This window comes from Pollicipes pollicipes, unplaced genomic scaffold (genome assembly GCF_011947565.3).
Source record: "Pollicipes pollicipes isolate AB1234 unplaced genomic scaffold, Ppol_2.1 Scaffold_6950;HRSCAF=8241_pilon_pilon_pilon, whole genome shotgun sequence".
In the NCBI taxonomy this organism is placed as follows: domain Eukaryota; kingdom Metazoa; phylum Arthropoda; class Thecostraca; order Pollicipedomorpha; family Pollicipedidae; genus Pollicipes; species Pollicipes pollicipes.
Window position 1 is genome coordinate 105,784 of NW_023596968.1, and position 13,632 is coordinate 119,415.

General features: G+C 47.5%; 1 protein-coding gene across 1 annotated transcript in view; it reads left to right on the forward strand.

Annotated features, from left to right (window-relative positions):
• The first annotated feature begins 55 nt into the window (after positions 1-55).
• LOC119108881 (diuretic hormone class 2-like) overlaps positions 56-13,632 on the forward strand; it is a 14,937-nt gene continuing 1,360 nt past the window's right edge. Inside the window, exons 1-2 of the mRNA XM_037232423.1 lie at positions 56-168; positions 1,368-1,475. Of these exons, the coding sequence (XP_037088318.1) occupies positions 56-168; positions 1,368-1,475 (221 nt within the window). The remainder of the gene's footprint in view (positions 169-1,367; positions 1,476-13,632) is intronic.

Sequence of the window (13,632 nt, forward strand, 5' to 3'; positions counted from 1 at the left end):
GCTTATCTTACCCCCTGACCCTTGCCTGACCCAGACCTGTTCTTGTTTCAGGCTCATGACTCGTCACGTGTCCGCTATCAGCGCCTGCACCTGGCTAGCTGCCATCGTCTGCTTCGTCTTCTGCTGGTCCTTCAGCGACGCCAGCACGCACATGGAGGACGCCGAGAGGTGTGTAGCTCCGTGCGTGTGTGATGAAGGAGAAGAAACTGGGAGAGTTCGGGCTGCATGTTTGTTTGGAACGCAGAGAGCTGTTCTGACATCGCCATGATCCTCTCAGGGATCAGTTCAATGTATATGTTCTTGGTGGTACCGCTCAACAAATGACATATTCAAGTCCAACAACATATCCATGGGATTAAAGACAACTTTATCTATAGTGCAAATGGTTGCGTTTTTACCATTAATAGCTCCTTAGCTCATAACAATAATGTTGCAGTTGCTGCTTATCAAAACGCGATTAGAAGTCGATGTCTGGTCCTATAGTTCCAATTTGGTTTGTATCATGATTGTCTTACATTTAACAACTGCGGGTAATGCAGTTCACTGATACGCAACACTAGTGCCGTAAGAGAAAACTTGCAGGATCTTCGCATATGATCAGTTTTGTCACAAGCAGAAAACGTAGAATCATGTTAAATTAAACATACATGAGCCGCCCTCACTGGGATGGGAGATACCAATGGGCACGATGAAAAATAATGTGGACGAAATGCACAACTAAAAGTAGACGGGGTTCCATGTTTACCCACCCGCAAGCTCAAACATTGTATAACATTGATATTAGATGGTTGGTGGCAGAAAGTCTATGGTATTCGTATTTAGTCCTGACTGAGCCCCCTCTACAACAAACCTCCCCCCCCCCCCCAGCTGATTGGGAGATTGAGTGGTGCTAGGAAGGATTATATGTTACAAATGGAGTTTTTTGTGGGGTTCTGCAAAGTTGAATTAAATGCCAATCAAACCTGCATCAGCAATAATTAGCCGTCAATTTGTTAATGATTTATGTCTCATTATCCAGCATCATGCTATGAGCGGCGTCATCATGTGTGGCGCCGCGGTTGTCATAGGGCGGGCACGTTTCAGCTTGCTCGCTACACGTCCTTTATGTGATGTGGATAAAAAGTGTTTCAGCAGAGTGCAAACTGGACAATAAGACCCATGCTATGTTTTCCATAATACATGAAATTTGTGTTGCTTTACATCAAAGAAAAGAGAACGTTTACAAATATTTGAACCGTTAATAAAGTGCCATCCCAAAATGCATGATGTTTTGATGCGCGCTGTTGAGTATCCGATTGCAAATCGTCAAATCATCATCATCTGTTCATTGTGTATAGTGCCCGTTTGACGCTAATCCCACTGTGCAGGAAATCTTGGGCGGACGATGTGGAGAACATGAAGAGCGACCTCTACGTCAATGAGCTGGTCAATCGGCTGCGCGCGCTCAACGACGCTGAGGAGACCGGTCTAGCCCAGTACGAACTAGATAAATATTTTCGAAAACACATGCCGTTTTTCCGCCTGTACAATGTGCCGGCCACGCGTACCGTGGCACGGTCCGTATGCTCCGGGTAGGTCACCAGGGCTCCAATAGATGTCGCTGTCTGCCGCCTGGCAGTTCGTGCATTGTGGCCTGGTCAAGAAAGGACAGCGCTACGGAGAGCGTTGGCATTTAGTCAACCTGGCCTTCCAGACCTACCCAGCAACAGACGGCATGCGTTCAGCTAATTACTCATTCCATTTGAGCGGCTTATCCCTGTTATAATTAAACGAGATGAATGGCATCGTAGGTGACCGATGTTCTACGCTTTATATATTTTTTACAACCATTGGGTTTAATCCATGCTTACAAAAGGGACATCGTAGGCAGCATATTATGCTCTGAAAACCATGCATATTGCTTACTGTCGTTACGTATTCTGTCGCGTTGGGCGACACAAGTGCCTACACTTTGTGCGTTACATACGTGTAAAACTTATTCGTAAGAACCTCGAACTTTTCTGTCACGACCAAACCCAGAGAAATCTAAAACACACGCAAAATTTCAAAATTTTCTGAACATCCAACGCACACCCCGCTCATAGCGCAACAAGAGCACAGCCTTCAACTTATGACAGGCGTTCTTCCTCCACAGCAAACGCGGGCTGGACTTTGGCCTGGGCCGCGGCTTCTCGGCCACGCAGGCGGCCAAGCATAAGATGGGTCTGGCGGCAGGCAGCCTTCCCGGGCGGACCCGGCCGCCGGCGACGCTCCGTCCAGTAAACGCTCCATCTGTAAACCCCGACCATCCATCTGATGTGCCCTCCTCTGGCCCGGCGGTTCCATGTGGAGCTGTTGGTGCTAGCTGGAGTATCATCCAGCCATCCTCGGCGGACCGGATCCGGTGGTCACGCGGGATCAGCTGACTTCGGCAGGCCGGGCCGCTGTAGGCCCGTAAGCCGACCAGAAAAGGCTGTAGAGTTAGCTGAAGAGGCTGAAGATGGTCCAAACCGTGGCGGAACCGCCTTAGCCTCAGCTGGTCCCGCTGATTCTCAAGGGCTCCTGGTCTGTCACTTCTCTGCCATCGGCTGAAAGTGTCCTTGTTGTTCACGTACGCACGAGGACGGCCTTATCGTTCTTTCTATGCCGGAACCAGATGCTGGGAGTTGCTGGATAGGGTTGTAGGGTGTGTACCGTTCACTTTGCTGCGCTCCACCTAATCCCAATAGAATCCGTCATCCGGCGCCCGTGTTTTACCTGATGGGGCATCTCTCGCAGCCAATTGGAGTTTGAGCGATGGCCTTCACATCCTCATGATCCCTGCGTTGGTCAAATCAATAGCGACACCCATCTATGTTGAGGCCAGTTTTCCCACGTACTACCCTGCCAATGGACAGCACCATTAAAGCATCTACGTGTGCGAGAAAATCGTGCCGTGTTTAAATTAAATAGGTAGTGTATTTTGCCCACTATTGCAGAAATATACGTTACTGACACTGTCTTTTGATGAACGGCCATCATCATCAATCTCGGAGGAAGCGGCAGAACTCGTATACTGATAGCCACAGATGATCATCAGCTCTGAAGCAAGCGTGCGGCGCACAGGCACGCCGGAGCGACGGGGCACTCGCCAGTGCTGAGCAACAGCTCAGATGTCATTAGGGCAGTGATACGATGACACATCGCGGTGATATCTGCGTTTAGTGTGAAGCTCATCAACTTGAGGCCATCTGACCTTTGGCAGGACTAGAGTGACATGATCCTGCCGGCCGAAACCAGCCCCAACGAGAACGGCACACTTCATTCCCCTCTGAACGCGCTGCCTCTGCGCTGCTGAGTAATTCTCAACGCGCTGATGCATTAAAGTTTGCGTATATAGACAAACGCGTCCACACAAGCAGGACCCCTGGTACAGTTGCTGCGGCTGATAGCAAGGACCCGCAGACACACTCAGCAAAACTGAACGGCACACGCGACACGCCCATCCATGCTTACGTTCTGGTGACATCCAGAGCAGTGGAGTAAATATGGGGTCAATCCTGAAAAATCACGCAACAGCGGAGATAAGGTTTTGTTTTGGTTGTGTTCAATTTTAACTTTGTAATCACACATTCATTCTTGTTCTTCCCGTCAAGGTATGTTCAGTGCTATTTCTTTCAACTTGCCATGATTTCCTAATGAAGCTATTAGTCTAGGCATGCTAACAGCTGACATCGTTTTTGCTACAACCTATTTTGTTCAGCTTCATGCATGATCAGCTAAAACATTCCATTTCAGTGCTGGAACTCCGAAATTTTTGTGCATTCTAACTCCGGTGGATGTATTCAAGCTGTGGACAGGCATATTAGACAACAACTATGTACTAGCGGTTTAGTTTTGCATTTAGTTGGCGAGGAATGGCTCCATTCCTTGACTTTGAGATGAATGTGGGTAAAATCCGTGCAGGCACCATTTGTTGCCGTGATTTGCGGATGGGCCATGCATTTTCCACTGTTCAACACTGCCAATTAATTTGCGGGACACCACTCCTAATATGTACAAACTAGCATCAATAACGCAGCGCATGCAAGGATTGTTTGCAGAGGGCGCCAGCGGACGCAGTTCCCCGGCTCAGCGATTGGAAATTCGTTGCGGGCTGGGCTCTGTATGGATTAGGTACACATTAAATAGCTCTGCGCTGCTCGACCGGGTTAAATGTGTGCATGTGATTCGATTCTGGGAGCAGGGACATCAATGCAGCGCAGTCATGTTTACGCGCAAGATCCGTGCGGGTTCCATGGCGAAGTGGATGTGAGCTGGACATGCGATGTGTTGGTGCCGGTTATGATCCCCGGGGCGCGCGCGGCGTGTTAACCCAGCTGTGGAAATCACGTCTACCAGCACCTTTCCAAACGCGATCTACCTGACCCGTATAGTCCTGTTTAGGATTTGACCGAATGCCGAAGAAAGATCTGCTGGCAAATGCGGGGTCAACATGACCCGTGCGACCATGCCGGAGTAGTGGACGAGACGTGAAACCTTTCGGAGCCCTCACCGGTGGAGGTCATGGGCCCATTCCACGATAGATCGACAGGTGCGGGGGCAGAAAAAACACCCCATATTTTGAGTTGGCGGAAAGAATCAGAATAGGATTGCCTTATATCCCGAGTTCAGCTCCACCATTTTAGAAAGATTAGAGTAAGAGATGAAGAGCTGTAGCCTTGTACACTTTAGGGGGTCAACGAACATGGGTGACTTTGATGGTTGATAACTAAAATATGTTTATCTCATTCGTACACAACAATATGCCACTGGAATTGCAATTATTCAATGCATATTTTGGATATTTTCAAAGCTGTGTGCACTCAAATTCTAAACCCGTCACCTGGTGACGCAAAATCCGTGAATTTTTCAACATTTGGCGTTAGCGATGCTTGCTTTTAAACGCAGAAGTTTACAGCGACTTCTGACTCTTACGTGACTACTTGACTAACTTCCTCTCTTGCTTGACTTCACTACCAAGACCAAGTTTAAGAAGATGTGTTTTCTTCTCAAAGTTACCATTTTCGTTATGAACTTGACATGTAGGACCCATTTTATTTAGATCTGACAGATGATGCAAATAACGAGCATGGATATTTTATAAAAATGTAAGTTTATGTAATTTATATATATGTATATATATATATATACATATATATATATATATGTGTGTGTGTGTGTGTGTGCGTGTGTGGTGTGTGTGTGTTGTTGTGTGTGTGTGTGTGTGTGTATGTACATCCATGTATGTGGAGTACGTGCGGATATCAATATAATGAATAACTGACGGTGTTAAATGAGGACTGGAAGTGGTATTAGGAGAAAGATGCTTCAACTGCGGAGAAAATGGCTTCCACTACGGAAGGTTGTTTACACATTGATATTCGTCAATCAGCACACACGGCTGCATCCCTTGGCACGTGATCCTGCACATGCAGCGAATCACGTATCACCATGAGCCGTTTCCGATAGCGTGATATAATGACTTGACTTGGAAACATCATACAATGCAACGACTTAACGCAGCAATGATATCATCCCGCTCATCTGCAAGCCAACTTATGTGATATCCTGACCCTTTCAGCCCACGTATTTGGCCTCAGGCGCGCTCACAGTCACATGTTAATCACCGCCCCGCTGCTACCACGCAGCCTCACGTCGGTGGACGTATGGTGAGTCCCTCAGGATTCGGTCGGTGTCACTGGTGAGAACTTTTGTAAGGCGCTAAGTGCCCTCCACCGTGATAACTTTTCTGAAAAGCTTCTCCGTAAGGTGGTTCGCTGCACATAGACAAGCTGGTTTTGCTGACCATTTTTCTCAAAGGAAAATTTGAACACGTCCTCCGCCTCAGTATTTGCCCATCTTTGGTAAGGCCTGGAGGCCCTTTTGTGCTGCGGCACGCCTAGCCATGCCTGCGATGCCGTCACGAGCCCCTTTACCATGTAACGTGACAAAAAATGCCCCTTTCAGAGCAGCCCCAAAGACAGCTTCATGATGGCACAAGCTGATGAAGGTGTGCCCTGTTTTTTTTTTTTACTGTGCGGCACTGTCGTCTTTGAAATACACATTTATTAGACTGGGCACTCAGGTGCGAAGATACGGGAAAAGTAACGTCAAAAACGCATGAACTATGGCGATGTTAAGCTATGTACCACCAGGGATAAGACAGTAGTTCTGGTGGCACAGCACACCTTACTTCAGCCAGTATGCTACGAACGGATTCACAGTGCACTGAGAGGAGTGCCAGTGTAGGCCTTGGGCCGCGTCGTGCACTGCGAATTAATAACTTTCAGAGAAGTCCCCCTGGGCAACCACTTGGTCCTCGCTTGCAGTAGCCCTTGCGTGGGCAAAGTACTGACCTTGACTTTCAGCTAAAAAGTGATGTCTGGCCAATTTTGTGATTTGGTAGCTAAGAGATATCATACTTCCTTCCTTTCTTCCGGTGATTGGCACTAGCGCACAGCGATCCGTACTTACAGTTTCTACCTAATCTCCCCATACATATCATCACGTTATGTACCACGCTCGTCGCTATCCTCTGACTTGTCCGAAGGGATATGACTTAAAAGTTAATTACGCTTTCCTCACCAGGGCAAGTCTATCACACGCACACGCACACACACACACACACACACACACACACACACACACACACACACACACACACACACACACACACACACACACACACACACACACACACACACACACACACACACACACACACACACACACACACACACACACACACACACACACACACACACACACACACACACACACACACACACACACACACACACACACACACACACACACCACACACACACACACACACACACACACACACACACACACACACACCACACACACACACACACACACACACACACACACCACACACACACACACACACACACACACACACCACACACACACACACACACACCATCATGCGGTCCAGTTTTCCGTATCAAATACAGCGTGATCAAGGGGTCAGGGTATTTCAGATCAGGAAGGCCGAGAGCCGATTTCAGCAGCATTGGATTTTGATGATGTGTGTACCACGCATGCCGAGTGCGTGCCACTGCTGCCCGCCAAGAGGCAGCGCCTCGGAAGAAGTGCAGCAAATTTGGACAAACCGATAGCGAGGTTTTTTGATTACCGCTTGCGAATGTCATACACTTCACGCAAATTCCCCGAGCACTCTTCTCTTAGCTCCATTGAGCTGTCGGGCCGTAACACAGTCGTCCTTAACATCTGGCTGACCCGGTCCGACTCGTAAAACAGCTATACCTTCTCCTTAACCCTGCCAGGAATGCTGGGTCTTTCTTTGCTTTAGTGACATTTGGCAAGAGGCCACGTGACTTTTTTAGTTGGCGACTCTTCCTCACCGTGCACATGCGACCACCTTTTGTTTGTACTCTGCCGGAAGGTAACCCACCGTTTTCGTTGCTTTTTATTTTCGCGGCGTCAGAAGTGGGTTGGAAAAGCAGCTTACTGACTATCCGTTTGTAAATGGGAAAGCACTCATATATACTCTCATTCCAATTCATCGAAAAGGTCTAACGCATGAAATATTGTTCTATCCTTTGCAGCAGCGTCGCCAAGCTGCCCAGTTTGCAATTCCCCTCCCTTATTATTAACCCCTGCGACTATTACTGACCCTATATTATTAATCTGTATGAAGACTAGAACCTGGAATGTTCCTATTTTTGTGTAACTATTTTTACTAGCTTATTTGCATTTTACCGCAATGGAATTTATGCTCAATTTTGCTCTTAGCAGGGTGAGCCCCTATCCCTCCACTTTTGAGCATTTTTACGACAAAAATACGGTCAAGTGATAAGTCTTATCACCGGATGGCACGCTGGACAACAATGGCTTTTGGTTCAGCAGTGTAACATCCCTCACACATACCACACCTGAGTACGCTTGGAACTATCGCGAAATGATCCGAGCATGCCTGGCTTGAACAAATATGAAGCATCTTTGAAGGAAACATATTTTTCAATTCTTCTTGTAATAGAATAGTACTTGTTCCTAATTTCTGCACTTGAAAAAACAGCATTATCAAAGTCCGAAAGGTCAAAAAAGGTCACGTAATTTTTGGTCACATTGTCGCGGTTTAACAAAACAAAATGAAGACAAGTTTGGAAATTGCCAAAAGATGCACTGTCTCATTGCAGGCTAAGCGGTGCGTAGTGCAGTGTAATTAAAATTAGTATTGATTGTGGTATAGACTTTTAGAGAACGCCTCGGATAGTTGATCTTCTAAAAATGCCCGAAACTATAGCTCTTCGACCATCGCTTTTACCTTTTTCAAAATAGCGCAGCAGCATTTAGGGCATAAGGCAATGCCCTTGAACACTTTCGATCGAAATATACAATATTCGGTTTTATGCCCCCGTCAGTTTGCCATTGCATGCCCGCATAACGGGAATGTTGCTACGAACTGGACCGGCTGACTTTAAGAGGTGTGCTCCGGAGAAAGGCGACAAGCCACGCTTGGCGCGTACTATCAACATAACACGATTGGTGCAAAACATTGGACGTACCATTTGTGTCATCTGGGAGGTGGAGCAACGATACAAACTTTGAGGAGCCATAGAAGGTGGAGCAATGAGACAAAATAGTGGGACTAAAAACGGATAAATCCTAATGAAACCCTGTATTCTATGGCAGGCTACCGCACATATTCCGCACCTTTACGTCGCGTGAATTATCATTTTTCGCGTACCTCCATAAAAAACGTCTACTTATACCTTCCGACATCTTTTGATCACACCTGAGTCCGCTACTGACATCTCAATGTCTTTCAGCTTTCATAAACGAGAAACCCTGTACTAGGCATAATATGTTTTACCTGGGTCTCACCTTCACCCATAACCCTATGTAAATGGAATTTCCCGAGATATGACCTGTGCTGAAAGCCACGGCCTGATTTGGACTTGCTATGGGTCAGCGACCTTTTAAGGTACATTTCAGTTTCATGTCAGAACGCCCACTATAAAATTTATTTCAGCTATGCAACGTTTGGTGCGCCTACGCAGCGCCGTCCGGAAATTATTACGAAAAGCCTATGGGGCGGGGTTGTCAAAACGAACTTTCAGCCACCCGAGGGCGTTTTAATCATTGATACGCGCTGGCTTAAAATTGTGAAAAAATTTAAAGTCTCTAAAATTGTTTGCTAAAAATCGTTTAAAATGCTAGAATGCAGCATGCACGATGCCTGTTTACTTGAAATCACATTCACCTTCCGAGAGTTCATCAAAGCACGTTTTTGAAATACGTTTCAAATATGGGACACTCCCTTTACGGAGGCACGCGTGCCCTGCGGATCATATCCGACAGCCCCTCTTGCTTGTCAGGCGCATTTCCACTTCGCCACGGAACCAGCTCGCAGTTTGTATTTCACAATGATTGCGCTGCGGTAATGCCTGCTCGCAGATAGTGCATATTGGGCTGAGTTCGGTCATATTAGTTCGATTACATCAGCGATGATGTTTTGCAAAATAATTGGCAAGGATGAACAGTGTAAAATAGCTAAGCCTAATCCCAAAATATGGCATCAACGGGTTTGGCCAGCAATTTTGTTAAGGTCGGGGATACTTGTCAAAAACATTATGAAATGGAAACTACACGCCTGGTACATTGCTCTCTTCCAAGACGCGCACAGCGGCCGGAACACATCCACCGATATTGAAATCCAAGCTCCATCTAGCCTCAGTTTTTTGAACCGGCCGTCTACCCCTTTCCTTTCACACAGGACTTGGCATTCCGCAAGGGAACTTCATTTTCGGCTAATCATGCACGGAGCTGAAAAGGTAATAATCCGCGAAAGAAATGTCAGTGGTAATTAATAACCACATTAGGAAATAAGAGCATTTAATATAACGCATGATGGGTCTAAACAGCGGGAAAATAAATTATAGGTGAACGTAAAGTGAAAATTTAACGCTAGACATAAAACATTATATTTGCCGTTCTGCTATCTCTACAAGGTCGCAGAATACGACCAATGAGACCTTCCATCTACTACTCTGCGCTGGATGTCACCAGTAAGTGGCATGGGATGTGAATGTCGCGTGTGTTGTTTCAATACTGCTAGTGTGTGCTGGTGGGTCTGGCCAGCAAGCGCAGTAAGTATAATCATGGGTCCGCTGGTGGGCGCGCTCGTCTATACACGCATCTTTACCGCGTTAGCGTCTTGGAAATTGTGGAATAACGCACTGGCAGCGTATTCAGAGGCCAATGCGCTGCGCCGTTCCCATTGCGGCTGATCTCGGCCGGTAGGATCATGTGACCTCAGATCCATTGAAGATCAGATGGCCTAAGTTAAGGAGCTGTACACCGAACACGGATATCGTAACGATGCATCATGTTATCACCGCCCTAAGAGCATCTGAAGTGTTGTTGGGCGCTAAAGAGTGCTCCGTCGCTATGGACGTGCCATTCCGCCGCACGCTTGTTTAAGAGCTACGGTCATCTGTGGCTTACCAGTATGCAATTTCTGCTCTCTTGTTGCAATTGATGATAATGGTCATTCATTAAAACACAGTGTCCACGAGGTGATATTTAGTATTTGCAATAAAAGGCAAAATGCTCTACATATTTGATTTAATCACCGAACAACTTTGTCTCACGGTGGCGCCTGTATGGTGCTGCCCATTGCGAAATTGTGACGTGGCAAAACTGGCCTCCACATAGATCGGTGTCGCTACTGATTTTGCAGACGTTAGAGCCATGTGAACGTTCAAGTCATATCCCCCAATTGAAGTGACTGCGAGAGATGCCCAATCACGTAAAACACGGCTTCCAAATGACGGCTACTCTGACGTTAGGTGAGGCGCAGCAAAGTGAATGGTACACATCACACAATCCTGATCAACAACTCTCAGTATATGGTTCCGACATGGTGGAAAACGATAAGGCCGTCCCGTGCGCGAGTAAACAATCAGCAAACTTTTGGCTGGCGGAGAAGTGAGCTGACCAGCAGCCATGCGGATCAGCGGGAGCAGCTGATCCTGCGGGTTCAACTGAGGCTCAGGCGGTTCCACCACTGATCACACCATCTGCAGCCTCTTCAGCAAGCTCCCAGGCATTTTCCTGGTTGGCTCATGGACCCGAGGCGGCCCATCCCGTCGGAGTCAGCTGATCCCACATGACCACCGGATCCAGTCCGCCGAGGCTGACTGGGGGACGCTCCATCTGGTGCCGTCAGCTCCAAACGGAACCGCCGGGGCAGAGGGGGGCACGTCAGATGGAGGTCAGAGTTTACAGATGGAGCGTCTAACACGACGGAAGCGTCGCCGGCGGCCGGGTCCGCCAGGGAAGGCCGCCGCCGCCAGGCCCATCTTGAGCTTGGCCGCTTGCGTGGCCGAGAAGCCACGGCCCAGGCCGAAGTCCAGCCCGCGCTTGCTGAGGAGAAAAACGCTAGTCAGAAGTTGAAAGCTGCGCTCTTGCTGCGCTATAGACAGGGTACGCGTTGGACATTCAGCACATTTTTAAAATTATGCGCGTGATTTGATTTCTCTGAATTGGGCCGTAAGAACTGAATTTCGTAACTTTTAACGTAAAGTTTTCCACTCAAGCAACGCATGTAGTTTACGTGTGAGCTTCCCAATGAGATAGGACACGTGACGATAGCTTAAAGCATGTGTGCTTTTCGAGTTATGGTATGCTACTTAAATTGTTGCCCATTTAAGGTATAGATCAAAACCCAATAGTAATCAAAAGAATGTCTCGTGTGAAACATCGGTCGCCGACAAACGCCATTCATCACCCTCAAATAAAGCAGGGATAAGCAACTCACATAAAAAGCAATTGGTAAGCGCATTCGATCCTAACTATTTTGCCTGGTAGGTCCGTAAAACCGAGGTAAAATGCAATTGCTCTCTACTGCGATGTCCTCTCTTGGCCTGGCCACGATGCTCGAATAGGCAGGCGCCAGGCAACGACATCTATTGAAGCCTTGGCGACCTACCCGGCGGTATACGGACCGCGCCGCAGCAGGTGTGGCCGGCACATTGTTGTACCGGTGGAAAAACGGCATGTGTGTTTTCGGAAATATCTATCTAGTTCGTACTGGGCGAGGTTAGTCTCTTCTGCATCGTCGAGCGTGCGTAGCCGGGCTGACCAGCTCGCTGACGTAGGGGTCGCTCTGGACGTTCTGCACATCGTCCGCCCATGAATTCCTGCACAGTGGAATTAGCGTCAATCAGACACTCCATGCGATCAACCGCATTACGGAAATGATTCGGAGCCGGATATAGATCAGTGTGCATCAAACGTTATGCATCTAGGATGGCATTATGGAAAAATTACGTACAAGATGTGCGGCGAGTAAACCTGAAACATGCCTCCCCTACATGCCCAATCACTGCGCCACACATACTGATACGGTACCACCGAATGGTGCTAGATGATGAGGCATGAATCGCCGAAAACAAGAGAAGATTTCACTATGCCGCATACATGTTTGGTTGGCATTTAATTCAACATTGTGGAAATCTACGAAAATTTGTCTTCCTGACATAGGACCTCCGTCGCGCTGTTCCATATCCCAATAGGGTGCATAATTTTTTTAGGAGAAGTCAGTAATAGCTAGCCATCATTATTTAAGTTTTCTGCCCCTAACCATCTAAGGTCCTATACAACGTTCGAGGCTTAGGGGTGGGAGACATGGAACCCCATCCCTTCTTGGCTGCGCATACATTATTTTGCATGGTGCCCGTGGTGTACCCTAGCCAAGTGAAAGAGTTTCATGCATTCTTTAATCACAATGAAGTTACATTTTCTATTGTGACACAGCCGGTCATATGCAAAGAATCTGCAAGCTTTCCTATGTCGTACTAGTGTCGTACCAGCCAGTACCTCATCAGCAGTTGCTAAAGGTAGGCAATCATGAGACAAGCCATGCTAGAGTCGTAGGCCAGGACAAACAACCACTTGTCGTTTTCCGACAGCAGCAACACAGCATTGTAGTTATGACCTAATGCGGCCTATTGATAGTAAATAAACACGGCTATTTACACTATCGACTAAATTAATCATTAAATCAAGGATATTGTTGGACTTCACCTACACCCACGTTGCAAAGCCATGACAAACCCATGAACAAAGTGCACTAAACTGAGCCGTGGGCGATCATACAGTTGTCAGGACAAGCTGTACTGCCTTCTCGAAACCAACAACCTGAAGCCCAACTTTTCAGCTGCATCCTCCCTTCCTCACACACACACGGATTGTTACCCACCTCTCCGGCGTCCTCTCCTCCCTGTGACATGCCTGCGCCGTTGCTGCAGGCACCAGCAGAAGACGAAACAGGACGATGACAGCTAGCCAGACGCTGTGGACGCTGACCAGCGGATAGTGACGAGTACATGAGCCGTGAAACGCAAGAAACAGATCCGGGTCAGACAAGGGTCAGAGGGCAAGGGTCCAGTTCAAGGTCAGGACCAGTCTAGTTTCAGGTTTCAAGCAAGGTCAGACTCAAGTCGGACCAGTGATATTGTAGGATAATGGTCAGATCGCAAAACAGCTCATGTTGGACAGCCTTAGTTTACGTGGCAGTGCGCTGCGTTCGAAGCATATAGCGGAATAATGTTCCATAATTATGTTGTAGGCTGTTTA